At 41.2% G+C, this 17,489-nt stretch overlaps 1 protein-coding gene across 5 annotated transcripts in view; it reads left to right on the top strand.

Moving 5' to 3' along the window:
- The window catches only part of DIP2A (disco interacting protein 2 homolog A), a 72,669-nt gene extending 55,576 nt beyond the window's left edge, over positions 1-17,093 (top strand). For 2 of the 5 annotated variants that reach the window (XM_033065032.2, XM_033065029.2), the window contains 20 exons: positions 183-263; positions 412-539; positions 1,482-1,596; positions 2,714-2,915; positions 3,036-3,145; positions 3,285-3,365; positions 4,389-4,512; positions 4,765-4,886; positions 5,203-5,314; positions 5,532-5,641; positions 5,750-5,880; positions 6,894-7,062; positions 8,247-8,417; positions 10,476-10,505; positions 10,923-10,984; positions 11,760-11,817; positions 12,525-12,599; positions 13,178-13,352; positions 14,642-14,765; positions 15,100-17,093. In XM_033065032.2, coding sequence (XP_032920923.1) covers positions 183-263; positions 412-539; positions 1,482-1,596; positions 2,714-2,915; positions 3,036-3,145; positions 3,285-3,365; positions 4,389-4,512; positions 4,765-4,886; positions 5,203-5,314; positions 5,532-5,641; positions 5,750-5,880; positions 6,894-7,062; positions 8,247-8,417; positions 10,476-10,505; positions 10,923-10,984; positions 11,760-11,817; positions 12,525-12,599; positions 13,178-13,352; positions 14,642-14,765; positions 15,100-15,352 — 2,433 coding nt within the window. In that variant the 3' untranslated portion in view covers positions 15,353-17,093. Of the gene's footprint in view, positions 1-182; positions 264-411; positions 540-1,481; positions 1,597-2,478; positions 2,566-2,713; positions 2,916-3,035; positions 3,146-3,284; positions 3,366-4,388; positions 4,513-4,764; positions 4,887-5,202; positions 5,315-5,531; positions 5,642-5,749; positions 5,881-6,893; positions 7,063-8,246; positions 8,418-10,475; positions 10,506-10,922; positions 10,985-11,759; positions 11,818-12,524; positions 12,600-13,177; positions 13,353-14,641; positions 14,766-15,099 lie in introns of those variants that run through there. The other 3 variants (XM_033065030.2, XM_033065031.2, XR_004418484.1) reach the window with 3 other exon arrangements.
- The last annotated feature ends 396 nt before the right edge of the window (positions 17,094-17,489 follow it).

Raw genomic sequence — 17,489 nt, 5'->3', positions numbered from 1 at the left:
ATTTAAATTTATCTTAGCTCTGAATTAACACAGCAGTCTTGTGTGTAGCTGCCTGAAGGCATTTCAATCTTTCTGCCCATATTTTTCTTTGCAGTGGTACCCTATTTCATGTATTCTGGCAGTAAAGGAATGAAAATCCTTATCAGTCCAGTGAGTGTCTGAACCCTTCTGTGTTCTTCCAGGCCATCCCAGTGACGGCAGCTGGCATACCTGTATCAGACCAGCCCTTCACAAGGACAGGACTGCTTGGCTTTGTGGGTCCTGTAAGTTTGAACAAGCCCTCAGGGCCCTACTTTGTCCTCACTCCCAACTCTAAGTGCCCCTGAATTCAGCAGGACTTTGTGTCAGGGCAGTGACCTCCTATAGATCTCAAGAGTATTGTTGACTTTTCAAATCCTTCCTTCTTTTCAGGACTACTTGGTGTTTGTGGTAGGAAAATTGGATGGCTTGATGACAGTTAGTGGCCGCAGGCACAATGCAGATGATGTGGTAGCCACTGCCTTGGCAGTTGAACCCATGAAGTTTGTCTATCGGGGAAGGTGAGTGTATTAAAAACTTCAACACTGCTAGTTGGGCTCTGTTGCTCCTTTTTTAACCCACAGATGGTCATCAAGTGACACAGCATACACAGGAGCAATGCATTTAAACTTCTTCATGTGTTTTGTAGGAAAGTTGGCACTAGGTTGTGAATTTGGTTGTTCCTGCTAACTTGAAAGACAAATATTGACACCCTACTTCATGCATAATAGATTTTAAATCACTTTCACACAATATAAAGGTAGATCATAAAGTGTCTGTTTAAAACTTCTTTCAAACCTTCTCTTAAGGCACTCAAGGATATAAAACACTTCTGTCCCCTGAGCCTTTTGGGTGGCTGAGGGAGGAACTGTGCAGCCTGTTCTAAAGAACAAACCAGGCTGCTGAAGGACCCTCAAAGATAATGTGTTTTATCACCAACCTGAGTGCTCTTCAGTGATCCACGGCTCAATGTCCACATGGAGATCAATGACAAATGGAGTCTCTCAGGGTTCACACTGGGACCAGACCAGGCTGAGGCATTATTAGTATTTTATCCTAGAAGAGTTGAGCCTAAAACTAAGGTGATTCCCCAATGGGAGTTAAGTGATGGTCAGTAATTCGGCATAGTTGTCTTCCAAAGTGGATATTATATGTAGGGGTTACAAGTCTGGTGTGCATGATGGAGTTCTGTGTGCACAGCCCCTACATGTGTGAAACTTGCCTGTCAGACACATGCTACATGGGTGACTGCAAATCCACCTGAGCCCAGCAGAAGTCAATTACAGTAAGGAACCCACATGTGTTGTCATTTTTTGCTGTGATTTTGTGATGATCTGGCATGAATAATGCCTGTGTGTGTGAAAGAGTGCCACGAGAGGTTGCAGCCATTCCCATGTGATGATAAGCCATGCTCTGGTCACCCTGTGTTGCATCCTGTCATTTTTCTGTGCTTTGTGTTTTAGGATAGCAGTGTTTTCTGTGCCTGTTTTGCACGATGATCGGATAGTGCTTGTGGCAGAGCAGCGCCCTGATGCCTCAGAGGAGGATAGTTTCCAGTGGATGAGCAGGGTTCTACAGGTACTCTGTCCTTTTCTCTTTCCAGGTGAATAAGGCTGATGCATGAAATGAGAATATTAGAGCTTTTTTTTTTCCCCACCCATAAGCAAAACCTATCAGTGTAACCAGAGAGAGCTGTACTTAGATTTTTTTTTCAGGGTTGAGAATTAACAGAGTTTTGTAAAAAGTAAGACTTTCTTTCAGAATGTTTTTTTTTTTTTAGCTTCCTACTACTAGGATTCTCAAAGTCCTAAAGGTGATGGATTTTGTTTGGGTTAATGCTACATGTCTCTCCTGCTACCTCTGAAAATATTCACAAGTCTGCCAAGTATCAGAACAGCCCCAAAAGCTTTTTATCACTAACAACTTCATTCTAGATCATCAACAAGAAGTATTAAAAACTTTTTCCCTTAATTATTTTAATGTTTTTTTCTTGGGGATGAAGGGCAGGAGGAAGGGGAACTGTGGTAGATCTGCATTTGCAGATTTTAGAATTAATCAGTTCTCAGGAAGTGAAAATGGAGACATCAATTATGGAAGACTCTGGGGACAACTGAAGGGAAGGATCCAGAGTGCAACTTAAAGGAAGTTTGCTCTTAAGAGTGAGGGAGTTGGGTAATAATGATTTCTGTGTAATTTCAGCTTTCTTATCTTTTTGGAGAGTATCTCTGGTATGGAAAGAAAATATTTTTCTTTCTTTTTAGAAGTGTCATATAGCTAAAAGAGACACTTAAGATTTAGGCAGCAAAATGCTTCCCTCCTAAATTTTGTGAGTTTTATGTTCTACTGTGCTTTTGTGATTGTGCCATACATGCTAAATTTGCTGTGATATAACTTTGGCTTTTGAAAATCTCTGCACTTTTTGCCCACTTTTAAGAGACTTTCCTAATCCCTGATGTGCAGGTGGCATCCCCTTGATAGAGGGCACAAGCAAAGTCCTGGGTCTGCTCCTGCTCCCATTGAAGTCATGGCACAGCTTCTATGAGTTCAGTGAGTGCAGAATTGGACCCTTTATTTGCAAATTGTGGTGCAAGTAAAAATTTTAATGTTATAAATGAATTTAATTCAAATTCTTACTATAACTACATCCCAGTTGATAATGTGGAATGTTTGTTGGTTTTTTTTAATTTCTGTGAAGGCAATTGATAGCATTCACCAAGTAGGTGTGTACTGCCTTGCCTTGGTGCCAGCCAACACTTTGCCAAAGGCTCCACTTGGAGGAATTCATATATCAGAAACGAAGCAGCGCTTTTTGGAGGGTGCTTTGCATCCTTGTAATGTCTTGATGTGTCCTCACACCTGTGTTACCAACCTGCCCAAACCTCGGCAGAAACAGCCAGGTGAGGAAACCAGAACATCTGCTAGTTCTGCCTGTGTTATACAGGACACTTGCAGGCTGGATTGTTGCTTGTTGCTTAGGTTGTTTTTCCTCATTTTGCACTGTTCTTTTAAAAATGCAGATGTTGGTCCTGCGTCAATGATTGTAGGAAATCTTGTAGCTGGCAAGAGGATTGCACAAGCCTCGGGGAGAGATGTTAGCCAGCTGGAGGACAATGACCAGGCAAGAAAGGTGACACTGGGGTCCTGGTATTATTGAATATTTGACTTAGCTTATTCAGAATGAAAGAAGACCAGATGTGATATTCTGCTGAAAACAAACCTGAGGCACTTTGAGTGAATTTGAGTGTCTCCTTTTCCTTCCTTTTCAGTTCCTGTATTTAGCAGATGTTCTTCAGTGGCGAGCTCAGACAACTCCAGATCATCCACTCTTCCTTCTGTTGAATTCCAAGGTAGGATGCACTTTAGCTCATACTTGAATATTGACACTAAAATAAAAAATTATTTAGATTCTAAGAAAATTCCTTCTAGAAGATTTTCCTGAAATGTTGCAGATTATTTTAGTGAAGCAGACAGAAATTGCCAGTTAGTAATCAGCATAAATGTTTCCACTTCTGGAATTTTACATCATATGTTTTATTCCACATCAGGAATTTCAGTATGCCTTCTGCCTAGCTTAAAACATTGCAGTAATTGCATTTCCTGCAGGAACACAACTTTTGTCATATTAATGGAAGCCATGATTCTGTCTTCATTCCTGAGCACAAGGGTTAACTGTAAGGAGGATTTCCTGATTAGGAGATCTAGAGCAGTAGAGAGCCCTTGGGACAGCTTTGGAGTCAGATTTTCCAGGAGCACTGTCACACCCTGCAGGGTATGCTGATGCCTTGCCCTGGGCTAGGCTCTGCCCTCAAAAAGGATGGCACATAGAGTGACAGTAACAGCCCAGGGACAAATTGGATCTGCACTGTGCTGTACTGCAGACAGGAGTCTTCCAGAAAGTCCAGCAACAGTCTTTGGAAAGTGAAGGGTTTTTATGTCTCATTCAGAAGGGCAGAAGACTTTAGGACATTGCTCAAACTTTCTAACTTTTCTTCTGAGACTGTGCTTTAGCAAAAGAAATTGTTACAACATTGTTATTGTTGAATTGGTTTATTCTCTCAGAATAAAGAAGATTTTGAGGGAAGTTTTCTAGTATATGAAGCAACCCTTTCCCAGGTCACTTTGTTCAGGCAGGTTTTACCCTTGACATGGAGACTCTGCCAAAGGAACCACTAAACTTGGACACAAAGAAATTACCTGTTGGTGAACACCTGTCTTAAATAGCTGGGAACTAATGAGCTACCGTGCTCTGTGTTGGTGTGTTTACATATCTCCCTTTTGGTTTACACCTTTTCATGTCAACATGCGAGGCACTGAGCTGCTGCTGCTGCTGCTCCTCTCAAGGTTTCTGCTGTCACTTGTCTCCTGTGCAGGGTACTGTGGCCAGCACTGCCTCGTGCATCCAGCTGCACAAGAGGGCAGAGAGAGTGGCAGTGGCACTCATGGAGAAGGGACGGCTGAATGTTGGTGACCATGTGGCCCTGGTTTACCCTCCAGGTAAAGCAACACAGACAGCAAAACCCACAGTCACACAGCACAAGAAAAGAAGTTCTATCCATTAATTAGATTGGAATAATTTTTGCTAGCTGTTAAATGCAAAACATTTTAAACTGGGTGTGGATTTGAAGAGACACTTGTGACAAATCTTTGCATCTTAATAGCATAAATCAGTGTGTATTTTGATTTTGGTGAGAGTTCAGTCTATTGATCTGATACAAATGGCTTTAATTTCACAAATATCCTTTCCAGGAGTGGATTTGATAGCAACTTTCTATGGCTGTTTGTACGCTGGCTGTGTTCCCATCACTGTCCGCCCACCTCATCCACAGAACCTTGCTACCACTCTGCCCACTGTCAAAATGATTGTAGAGGTAGGTATGAGACATTCCTGTCCTCCTGCTTTTGGGGAGTGCTGAATGGTTGATACAGCCTGATGAATTGCTTTGCCATGGTCAGTGTAAAATAAGCTCAAAAATAAATATTCAGTGTGCTGTGGGTGAGTTAGTAATGACTTCTTCAGAAACTTATTTAAAATGGTCTTTTATTGTCATGATTTATTTTCCTTTGTTTCTTGTTATTTTCTTCATCTCTTGATCTCACTGGTTATCTCATCTGCATGCATAGGATATGACTTTGAGCATACTCTCCCTGGTATTATCAATGGTCTTATTTCTTTGCCCTCTGCAGGTCAGTAAGTCTGCATGTATATTGACCACCCAAGCTATAATGAAACTGCTCAGATCCAAAGAGGCTGCAGCAGCTGTAGATATTAAAACGTGGCCCACTATTTTGGATACAGGTATGGCAGCCAAAATGGAAATAGTTTGAAGAGTGGTATATTTATTTTGCTACACCACAACTACTTGATTGAGTGGATGTGTTGTGCATTGTATTGAAATAGCTGTCCAGAAACTATGGGGAGGATCTGATGATAATGCTGTAAAGATACATTTTTTGTCCTGTGCCTGTTTCCCAAAATAATATGGTACTCTCCTTTACTTATGTATTTTAAATAGATGATATGCCTAAAAAGAAGCTGGCTAATGTGTTCAGACCTACATCTCCAGATATGTTGGCGTACTTGGACTTCAGTGTGTCTACTACTGGTATATTAGCAGGAGTAAAGGTACAGTAACAAGAGATAATCATGTTTTGTTGCTTTACATTTTTAAAGAAATATGGAAAACCCTTTTTCTAGGAAAAGGTGCCTGAGAGCCCTGTGTTCCTCTTGCAGATGTCACATGCAGCTACAAGTGCCTTATGTCGCTCGATAAAGCTCCAGTGTGAGCTGTACCCATCCCGACAGATTGCCATCTGCCTGGACCCCTACTGTGGCTTGGGCTTTGCACTCTGGTGCTTGTGCAGGTGAGGCTCTGGAGCTCTGGGTGTCCTCATGTGTGCCTAGCCTCCTCTAGAACCCCAGGGAATGGATGTGGGTGAAACTTACTGGAGCCCTGAAGCCTGGCAGTTTTAAACTTTCTGTGCTTTCTGGCACTGACCCCCAAAAGAACACTACTGTTGACTTGAGGCCTTGGAGAAGCTTCCAAATTTGAGTCATAGAGTTAGAATCACTGGTGTGTAGTTTGAATAGAAGTGTGTAATTTCACATGGTGAAGGGTAATACTTTTTGGTTCGGTAGAAAGTACCACAGTGCAGGTCACAGGTGTTTGGTTATTGGGTCAAAAGTATAAATAATATAGATGTTAGTTTTTAATTGGATAGTTAGCCTTTAAAAGACCTTGTAACTAGCTAGATACACCTCCATTTTCTCACTTTTGGCTTGTTAGCTAGAAGTGCTGAAAAACTCTCTGTACTATAGATAAGATTTAATAAACAACCAAGTCCAAACAAGAAAATCTGTCTCTCAAGTTTCAATCCTGACTCTAAATGAAGGCAGAAGAAAAAAGAAGATAGCCACTATTATGTGGTGCCACTAATAGAAACTGTCAAAGAAACCCAAATTAACCTTTTTATCAGTAGTTCAGAAAACACCTTTTGTGGTAAGAAAATTAGTTACTTGAGTAACTTCAGATTTGCAAGTGGAATTAATTGGATACCAAATTCAAGGAAGAAAAAGGAAAGGGCTTCACTGTCTGTTTCACATTGATTAAGTAAATCCTTTTAAAGTCTTTTGAGATTAAACCATATGTTTTGACAAGACCTTTAAGGTGTTCACTGCAAGATAGGTATGCAGTAAGAAATACTCCTAAAGGAAGCACTTAAATGTTGCTTAAAATGAGTGAGTCTTGGCTTGATTCAACCAGATACCTACTCTAATGCAGCACATCTCACAAAGCTGCAAATTTTTTTGCCTTTTAAAACATGCCATATGCATTAATTAATTGAATTTCCATGTTCCTATTGCTTCCTCTCCCCAGTATATATTCAGGTCACCAGTCCATCCTGGTGCCTCCTCTGGAGCTGGAGAGCAACGTGTCTCTGTGGCTGTCTGCTGTCAGCCAGTACAAAGTGCGTGTCACCTTCTGCTCCTACTCTGTGATGGAGATATGCACCAAAGGCCTTGGGACACAGACTGATGCTCTCCGGGTGAGTGGGCTTCATTTTTCCACATACTGACATAAACAAACATGTATCTTTCTAAAAGCTTCCTTTTGGCTTGGAGAAGATGAGGTTTTAAGTGTTCCTGTTAGAGTCTTCCACCACTATGACTTGATTTTTGGTGAGTGTTGAGACTGCTGAGAGATTCAGCTTCCATGTTTCTCCTGGAGGAAAAAAAAAGAACTCTTATACTTTCAGTTTTAGTTACTGGTGCAACCTCTGTGCTGCTGGATGTTTTTGAGATTTTGGGTAAAATACATAGCAAGCGTATCAACTTGTTTGTGTCTGAGATAACAAAAAAACCCAACACCAAACAAAAAAATCCCAGGCAAAACACACACCAACAGAAGGAAAAAATCCCAAAGCCCCACCAAACACCTCACACAAAACAACCGAAAGAAAAAGCCCCCTAAAACTCAGCAAGTCTCACTTACTTTCAGATATCACTTGCTACCGAAAGTATTGAGTTCTAAAATGGATATAATCTTCCCCAGTCCTGGAAGTGTTCCAGGCCAGGTTGGATGGGGCTTGGAGCAGCCTGATCTAGAGGAAGGTGTCCCTGCCCATGCAGAGGGGTTGGAATGAGATGAGCTTTAAAGTCCTTTCCTTCCCACTCAAAGCATATGTTGTATGATTCTTTGATTCCTAACAACATCTGTTACACTCTAATACATCTATTTATTTTTGAGGGAAATCTCTCAATGCAGATTTAATTTCCTTAAAGAAGAAAGAGTATTCCCACAGCTGTAGTAACTCACCTGCTCAGGACTTCCACAAAAAAAGGGTTGTATTGTGTGCTCTCAGTAGAGACAATAAAACTTGTCCCTCTGTTCCACTGGACCTCACCAAAGGAAATCCTGGCCCACAGCCAGTTGCTTCAGGTTCACATTCACGTTGAGAGGAGCTGATGATGTCTGGGGCACCTCAACTCTGCAGTGCTGGGAGCCAGCAGGTCTCTGGCAAGCCCAGTCCTGTGACAAAATGACATTTTGAGGGTTTTTCAGCTCAAAGTGCTGAGTGACTGTCACAGCTACACGATGCCTGTAGTGTTAATCCAGTTCCTGTCTTACTCTAGTGCTTTTAAAGCCATTCTGTTGCACAAATAAAGGGGTTTGTTTCTAGAACTGCTGCCTTTGAAGTGACAATGTTTGTTCTCTCCCCTGCCCTCCCAGATGAAGGGGGTTAACCTGTCCTGCGTGCGCACCTGCATGGTGGTGGCAGAGGAGAGACCGAGGATCACCCTCACCCAGTCTTTCTCCAAGTTATTCAAAGACCTGGGCCTCTCTGCTCGTGCTGTGAGCACCACCTTTGGCTGCAGGGTCAACGTTGCAATTTGCTTACAGGTGAGATTCAACTGCTTGTTCCTTACACAGAATCTCTGGGGGCTTGGTAGAAAATCATGTCCAGCTGAATGGATTTCTTTGTCTAATGAGCCAGAGCTCCACTGCTTGCTTGCTTCCTCACCAAGTTAAAATAAGGTTCTTAGTAAGATGTTTAATATGATGTTGATTAGGATAATTTCACTTTTCTGTTCTCATTGACCAATTGATTTGCTTTTCTAATCTAGAGGGTCAATACTAAGAAACTTGTTTCCTTCCTACTATGCAGGAGAAGTATTAAATAAGCAGCTTGCTGTTCATAAGTATTCCATGTTACAAGCAGTGCTGTTTCAGCTTTTGTGTGATACAGATTTTGTCTTGTTTTGTATGGTGTGGAATTAAATGGAAGACAGAATTTCACGAATAAGACCAAGGAAAATTGACACAGTTGGCAGGTTTTTTTTATTTTTAAAGATCTCAAATCTGTATTAGCAACATGCAGATATTTTTGTCCCACCTTGTGTGAGAGCTGGACTTTTTTTTTTACTTAGAAGTGTGAAATTGTAAGCTTTGAGAGGGAAGTTACACCCATAAAGTACCCAGCCATGCTTCACAGTCTGGAGATAATGACATGCTGTGGACCAGAACCACTTTTGATAGTTTAGTATTCAGCTGATAATAATATTTTATGTGTAATTTAACCAGATGAAGTCTAACTTTTCATAACAAGGTATTTATTTTCCAGTCAGGAGATTAAAAAAATATATAGGTTATCTATTTATTTTTTCCAAAACTTACCTGAAAAATCAGGTATTAAGTAAGCATGGACTAGAAAATGGAAAAACATACTGGAGTCTGGAGGATGCTCAAGTTAGTAAATAAAGTGCTCAGGTTTCAGATGAGTCAGTGTGTAGCTTTATATGTGGAGAATATCCTAGGGGGCAAATGGATTAAGCATATATAACTGTAAATTTAATTTCCAATTTTATTGGTAGGGATCACAGTTAATAAAACAGGGTTCTATGTATTGTACTTCTGCAAAACTTTGTTCTTCCTTTGTTTTCCTTCCTGGTACCCACTGGATGAAGTAAAGCCTTTTTAGTTCTCAGAATATATTACAGTGTTCTAGGTTTCCTACAAGAGAGATATTCTGGGACATGAGTTACTTAAATATGTTGCCATTCACAATTGTTTCCTCAGTTACTATAGCTTCTTTCACAACTAAATGAAAAAGGGTTTTTAACAAGACCAAGCTAAATGGTTATAAAGAAATTATGTCAGAGTGATTTTATGAATCAGTAGGTGGAAAAACAGGAAAAATACACATGAAATCAAGATGACTGCAAATTAAGATTTTAAATTCATTGTGTTAAGCATTTCAGCTGCCAAGTGTGAAAGAATAGCTTTCCAAATTGCCTGTGTGAATAAAAATTTCAAAAGCCAGTTTGGGATAAAGGGGTGGGAAACAGTTTTTCTGCAGAGTACTGAATGGCAACATAAAAAGTACTTGAAAAAAACCAGTGAGGAAGACAGGACTGCTGGGCAGTTAAGCTTCTCCTTCATTTTGCCTTTTTCATCTGTTTTCCATTCTTGAGCCCCTTTTTAGTGGGAAGGGTTTTCTGCCCCTTTTCCTCTATTCTTCCCAAGTCATACTTCCATTAGACTTTTTAAATTGGATTTAAATGAATGACCAAATGTTGATACAAATTAGCAGGCAATTAAATGCATGTCTTCCACACTGCTGAGCTGATTCACTGAGAAGGTGTTTCTGAAGCTGCAAACAGTCTTGCAGAGGGAGAAGGGATTTACTATAAAGCAATGTATGAGTTACCATAGCCCTCTTTTGTTCATTATCTGAGACTTGCATGTTTCCAAAAGAACTGCTTAAAAGTGCCAAGCTCTTAAATAATCTGAAATGGAAATTTTCTTCTCATTCTAAAACTGTAAGTTTTGTTTTCTGTCTTACTGTGTGTATCTTATGTTTCCAGTGCCTCTTTGTTTGTATTTTCTTTTTTTCCCCTTTCTCTCTGTTTCCCACACTTTGATGGCCTCTGTTACTTCTGTTTGTGGTCCTGCTGTCAGCCAAACAGGCTGGGCAAGCTGGCTGAACAGGTATAGTGATGCATGTGTGCTTGTCACGTCCTAAAGTCCATCTGGTTCTGCAGTGTTAGGGACTAGGCCCACATAGGTTTGTGCTTACCTCCTTTTGCACTGGCTTTGTGAGTTTTAGAGCAGGTACTTACTCAGATAAAATCCTAAAAGCTGAATTCTGAATTTAAAAGTTTTGCAAGCTTAGACTTACCTGTACTACATACCTCACTTGTGCATTCATTGACTAATTCCATAAAAAGGAAAGGCTCTACAGTACTCACTGTAGAAAGGGGGGCTGCTTTATTTCTTGTATGTTAGGGAAGTGCTTTGTAAGTGTCAGTAAAAAAGGGAGAGAAATTTGTACATTTATGTGGCTGTGAGAATGAAAGCAGGGTGTTGTGGCTTCTGTTGAATTTGTTTCTTACTCCTTATTCTTAGGGAACAGCAGGACCAGATCCAACCACAGTCTATGTAGATATGAGAGCACTTCGACACGACAGGTACAGTCTGTGTTAAAGCATTCACTCTTCAGTGTGGAGAAGAAAGTTCAGCCTCATTGCATTGGTTTGTTGAAACATCCTTGGCAGCAGCCAACTGACTCCCTGCCATATTATATCCCTGTGATGTGCAGTTCCAGGAAAGCTGCTCTCTAAAAATCCTTTAGGTAGTGGAAGTAGCACAGTTAGAATCTCCCTGAGTATTTTTTTTCCCTTCAAATATAAACAATTCTATTCCCTGGGCTACACTGTGTCACTTAATGCCACTCAGTCTGCTTGCTCTTTACTGTTTGTAATTCCTACTGGTGCTCTGCCATGACTCAGTGTGACAAGTAGAGGTCCAGGACAATCCAGAAAAGAAGGTGAATTTAAAATGCTGGTGGGACTGCAACCTTCAGGCTTTGTTGGGAAAAGCTACTCATCTTTCCAGAGAGCAGAGCTGCAGATTCTTAAAAAAAACATGTTATATGGGAATGCTAATAAGGAAGTTCTGAAGCCAGCTAGAAACTTGAAACTGTAAGTTGTGAATGAATGAGAATAACTGAGTGGTTCATTGCAGCTCAGTCAGTGCAGCTAAGGATGGAGTAGCAGTGGATATACTAGAACACATCTGTTTCACTTCTGTTTGAGTTCTTGTCTTAGTTAAGTACAGTCATTATCATCTCTTAGGCAGATTAGAGAAAATTCCCTGAGAGAACAAGAAAGAAAAAGAAAACAGAAATCCTAGCCTCCAGCAGTTCTTAAAGCCTTGTACAAATGTGTCCTCTTATTTTCTCAGGGTGCGTTTGGTAGAGAGAGGTTCTCCACACAGTCTGCCACTTATGGAGTCTGGGAAGGTGAGAGACTGACTGTGATCCTTCCTCCTTACAGAATCACAGAGTGGTTTGGGTTAGAAAGGACTTTAAAACTCATCTCATTCCAGTCTCTGTCTGCCATGGGTGGGGGGACACCTTCCACTATTCCATGTTGCTCCAAGCCCTGTCCAACCTGGCCCTGGACACTTTCAGGGGTGAGGTAGCCATAGCTTCTCTGCACAGCCTGTGCCAGGGCCCCACCACCCTCACAGGGGAGAGAGAATTTCTTCCCAACATCTACTTTAAACCTCCTCTTTCAGTTTAAAGCCATTATGACACTCCTTATGTCCTCATGGCCCTCACCTGGCAGGGAGTTGCATCACCTAGATCTCAGTAAAGAATGTGTGGGACAAGCTTGGCTAATCAGAACATGTCCAGGAGAACAGGTTATGAGTGAGGAGTTAAAGTGACGCCAAGTACATGACATGAATCAATGAGATGAATTGTTACCACCAGAACAAATCTGAGGCCTTCATATGGAAGGCATTTTCTAGGTGTGAAACCAGTACTGAAGCTGCAGAATGGCTGCTCAGAGTTAAAATTATTTAACAAATTACACAACAGTGGTAGGAAGGGATGGCTGGTATCTGTGGTGTAGAAAGAAGTAGTAAGGGAACTCAGACTGTTGACCTCTGATTAACTTCTTTGATGAATTCATTTTCTTAACTTCTGTTTGCTTCTTATTCAAGATTCTTCCAGGAGTAAAGGTCATCATAGCACACACAGAAACCAAGGGACCTCTGGGAGACTCACATTTAGGAGAGGTAAAGGTTTGGTACTGTTGTACTGTGTTTATCAGCAGTGATGTGATACATGGATACCTCCTGTTAGGTAAATGCTTCCTTCCCCTGAGTGGGATGGCCAGGATAACCCTGGTGTGGCACATGAATGATCCCCACAGAGAGTGGCCCTTGGTGCACATGTGGCTGCACAGCACCAGGTGAGACCAGGGCACTGGTCTATGTCTGCCCAGCATATAGAACAGCTAGGGATGTGCTCCCATCACTGGGCACCAGCAGGAGGTAATTTCGTGCTTTAACTTTTGTTTTATAGGCATCTTCTGTTGTGTAATAAGATGCCCAGCTAATAGGTTAGCAGGTGTTCCTTTCCAGTAAGCCAAATGCCTGATTCATTTTTTAATGGCCTTTACCATCCCCCAGTTAGATGCATATAAAACTCCTTTTCTCTGGGCAGAAGTTAATGATTTCAGTAAAACTGGCATTTTGGAGAAGTCAAAATTATCAGTGAAACAGATCTTTTAAATCAATTAATGATTAATTTGCTGTCTGTGACAGCAAAATAACCCATGTTTATTCCAGTTTGGATTTGGTTTATCCTGCAGATCTGGGTGAGTAGCCCACACAATGCTACTGGTTACTACACAGTGTATGGAGAAGAAGCACTGCACGCTGATCACTTTACTGCTCGCCTGAGTTTTGGGGACACCCAGACCGTGTGGGCTCGCACCGGCTACCTGGGATTCCTGCGCAGGACGGAGCTCACAGATGCCAGTGGAGGTGAGAGGAGACACCTGCACCTACAGGGCACTTGTGTGGGCTCCATGGGGAAGCTGAGCCAGCAGAGATTGGGCTGTCCAGCAAGTTTGTGCTGACTTCCATCACAGAAGACTCCTGAGTTAAGGAGATGTTCTATCATTCAGCAGGTTCAGGACATGCACAGACACCAGTGATTTTGCAGTCTTTCAGAAGTTAAAGGTCTAGAGGAGAAACTTTCCAGTATAGAAAATGAATTGTTAATCTTGGGGTTTTTTTTATCTAAGCCAAAATGTCTAAGTTTGGAAGAACATCTCCTCTGTTTTCTGTTAAAACAGAATACAAAGCAGCTCTTTATTCTCATATATTTTAAAAAATAAATCTCTGAACATTCTAAGGAAAGGAGTTTGAATGCTTGTAACTTAGTAACAAATATATAATGCTGTGATTGGACTTAAGTGAATGATGGTGTCCACATGAATAGTGTCACTGTCCCAGCTGCTGCCACTGAATAATAACAGCAAGTTTTTGTGCCTTGTAGCTTTCTGGAAAATCACGTATCACAGAGATTTTTATCACCATGGAACAATGTCAGTTGTCCTCTAGTTTTTAAGAGGCTTTGTGCAGTGAATTAACATATAGTATGTATGAAATAGAGCTTCCCAGCATGATTTTCACCTCCAGTGACACAACGGAGCAAGACTATAAAATAGTTAACAAAGAAAAAGCAAAATTGAAGTGAACAGAGTGACATAGATGAATGTGGAGAGTGTGTCCTTCAGATAGGGTCTAGGAGAACTCTGCTTATGTAACCTGGCAAAGCTGAGGCTGGGGAGAGAACAGAGTTGTTCTTACTGTGTAAACTGTGAGATCTTAAGAAGCTGAGTAGAATTTTGCTGGCACAAGGACAAGTGGGTATAAGCTAGTGTTAAAAAGAAAAAAAAAAGGAAGTTAAATTCGGGAGTTGGAAAATCAATTAAGGAAGAAAGGTTCTCTGATGAGAGCAGTGGAACAAAAAGATGCTTAAACAGTGGATTTTGCTTGGGTTTATGAACAAAGGTTACATTACAGTGAGAGAGAGGACAGAACTGGATGACCCAGAAATTCTTTTCATTTTGGTTTCACTTGCTTGGAGTCAATAGGCAGCAGTGCTACATGAGCTCTTAATTCTCTCCAAATGCTAGAGCTTGTGTTCTAGACTCTTTCCCCTAGGAAGCCCTGGGAACATCTTGGAACATCAGGAATAAGCACATACAAGTGACTGTGTTTGTCTGTAGATGTGCTGATGTTGAAATGTGTGTGCTGTATTGCAGAGAGGCACGATGCCTTGTATGTGGTGGGCTCTCTGGATGAAACACTGGAGCTCAGAGGAATGAGGTACCACCCCATCGACATAGAAACCTCTGTGATCAGGGCACACAAGAGCATTGCAGAATGGTAAGAAGCACAGCATTATTCTTCTCTATCATTTATTTCTTCTGAAGGAGAAGAACTTGTAGCTCACTTGGCTGTGTCAGAATGTACACATGTGGGCGTGGTAAACACATCCCAAGTATTTCATGGTTGATGTCTTCTCACATGTATTATTCCCGTTTGGCCCTAATGAATTGTGCATATCATAATGCGTAGGTGCTTTCCAGCCTCAGGTTTAGTTGTAAGCTTTGGGAGCTCTTGTCTTTCTTTTCATAGTATCTTTTAACAAGGTGATAAAAAGCACCTATTTTGTGGAGGTGTTCTTTGCTCCCCATTAACCCGTGTGTCATGCCTACAGTGCTGTGTTCACATGGACAAACCTGCTGGTGGTGGTGGTGGAGCTGGAAGGCTCGGAGCAGGAAGCGCTGGACCTGGTGGCACTGGTGACAAACGTGGTGCTAGAAGAGCATTATCTCATTGTTGGTGTTGTGGTCATCGTGGATCCTGGGGTCATTCCCATCAACTCCCGTGGCGAGAAACAACGGATGCACTTGAGAGATGGATTTTTAGCTGATCAGTTGGATCCTATTTATGTTGCCTACAACATGTGAAAACAGCAAATCACATCAAGGCTAAAGCACCAAAATTCAAGGGGCTTTCCTCATAGTAACATTGGAATCCATGCTCTTGTTTTTAAAAGCTGTTGAAGACCTTAGGAAAATGGAGATATTCTCTTTACGTACAGGCCTTCATCTCCCAGATTGTATTTGCTTTCATAAACCCATTGTAACAGTCACAGCTGTCTTAGGATGGAGAGTTTACTGGAATTCCTGAAGGAAGCTTATTAGAATTATCATGGACCAATTTTATTTTAGGGAGAGGGGCAGAGGGGAGAGAATAAATATGAATGTCAGTACTTGATGCACTGCATAAAAGGACATAGAGTGGGGTGGGAGAGAGCACCAGCTGTGAGGAGGACTCCTGGAAGCAGCACCCAAAGTCGTGAGTAGCCATCCAGAGTTCACCCTCCGTGTGACTGCAGTATATTGGCAGTAACAGGATTGGGGCATACCCTTCAACATTGCACACACCTCTGCCACATTCTCTACTGAAGGGAATTTTGCACATGTTTGAGATTTAAAAATGCAGCCTTTTTATTTTAAATCACTGACTCATCCCTATTCAGAAGAAGCCAATCCGTTCCAGTCCTGGATTCAATGTAACAGTTCTGCTGCTGTTCAGCTTTTTTGTACCAAGCAAAAACAAATACTGTAACAAGGTTACTTATGGTGCCATGCTGGACTCTGTAATGCTATAAACTTTATAATAAAATACAAAGTAATACCCAGTTTTAAATACTTGATGCAGGTGCCTTTAGTGCTCTTGCTCTTGTAACTCCCATGTCAAAGTCCCTTGTTTTCCTACTGTTAGCTGTTAATTCCTGCCCTGCACAATGCCAAGGATTTGAAAATCCATTCCAAAGCCACTCTGAATGATTTGTATAAATGTTTACAAAGCATAGGATTACAAAATGTTTTCCCTGAATATTCTGTGTTAAAACTTGAAATAGTAATTTTTTTTTCTCCACCATGGAAAACCTATTCAGTGTTAGTTAGCTTGAGCTGCTGTGGTACAAACTTGCTTTGTCTTCTTTGGAGTTGTATTTAAACTCTTTTGTTCAGGCTAAAAAATATCCAGTTGGTTGAGTCACAGTTGGACTAGTTAAGGTTTTGAAGTTTCTGCCTGATATAATACTGCAGTGAACCTATTGCAGAAAGAGAATATGAAGTTATTCAAATAATTCTGTGTTGAAAGGTAGGCACGAGACTAGCAAATAATTATTTTTATAAATTTGTTAAAGACTTGAGAGCTACATAAAGTTTTTTTTAATAATGCACAAGTTTGCAAAAGAGCCAGTTTTTTTCTGCAAGGCAATTCTGCCTGGATCAGTGCCTAAGAAAGATGGATGTCAGTCCCCTGATAGATCAGATTTATCCATGGTCAAATAAACTCTGAAATCTTCAAGAAAAAGCTCTCCTTTATAGTAGTTATGAGCCCTGATGGTGTTTACCTGTGGTGTATAATACAGCTGCATTCTCTGACTGTAATTATGTACAGAACTTGTGTAACTTATTGTTTGAGTCCAGCAGCCTCCAGCAGCAGGCTGTGGGACACCCCTCCTACCAAAACAGCTGGCAAAAGGAGACAACTCCCTAACCCCCAGTTCCATGTTGTAGTTTTTTAGCAAATAAAGCATTGTAAGACTTTTGTATTGAGATACTGATGAAAGTGATACAAGTTGCCTTGTAAAGTAAATCTTAAAACAAAAAGCTTATTAAACATTTCAAAACAGCTCTTGGCAATCTGACTTGATGAATGTTGAAGCTTAAGCTGTTAGGTCAAAACCTTGGCTTAGCACAGTTCTCACTCGTATTACAGACAGTTTAGTGCCTTAATTTTTCTGTGAAGTTTCACTGGAATTGCTTTGCAGGTACAGCAGTTGTAAAGCCTTGGATGCTCCTGAATTTCCTGTGTTTTGAACCTCTGCCATGCTGCTATGCTGACATCACTACATCATGTATGACATCACTGATAATGCTCTCCAGCAACTTCATGAGGCTGACCCACAGCAGCTGCTGCGCTTCTGGAATTCTCTGGAACTGTCAGGGTAAAGAAAGTTCTCTTTCCAGGCTCTCCCCCTTTGGCCCAGTAAGTCCCATGGGCGCCCTGTGTCCCCTGGGAAGGAAA

The sequence above is a fragment of the Catharus ustulatus genome, chromosome 7, assembly GCF_009819885.2.
Source record: "Catharus ustulatus isolate bCatUst1 chromosome 7, bCatUst1.pri.v2, whole genome shotgun sequence".
Lineage (NCBI taxonomy): Eukaryota > Metazoa > Chordata > Aves > Passeriformes > Turdidae > Catharus > Catharus ustulatus.
This window is presented reverse-complemented; position numbering and strand designations above follow the sequence as displayed.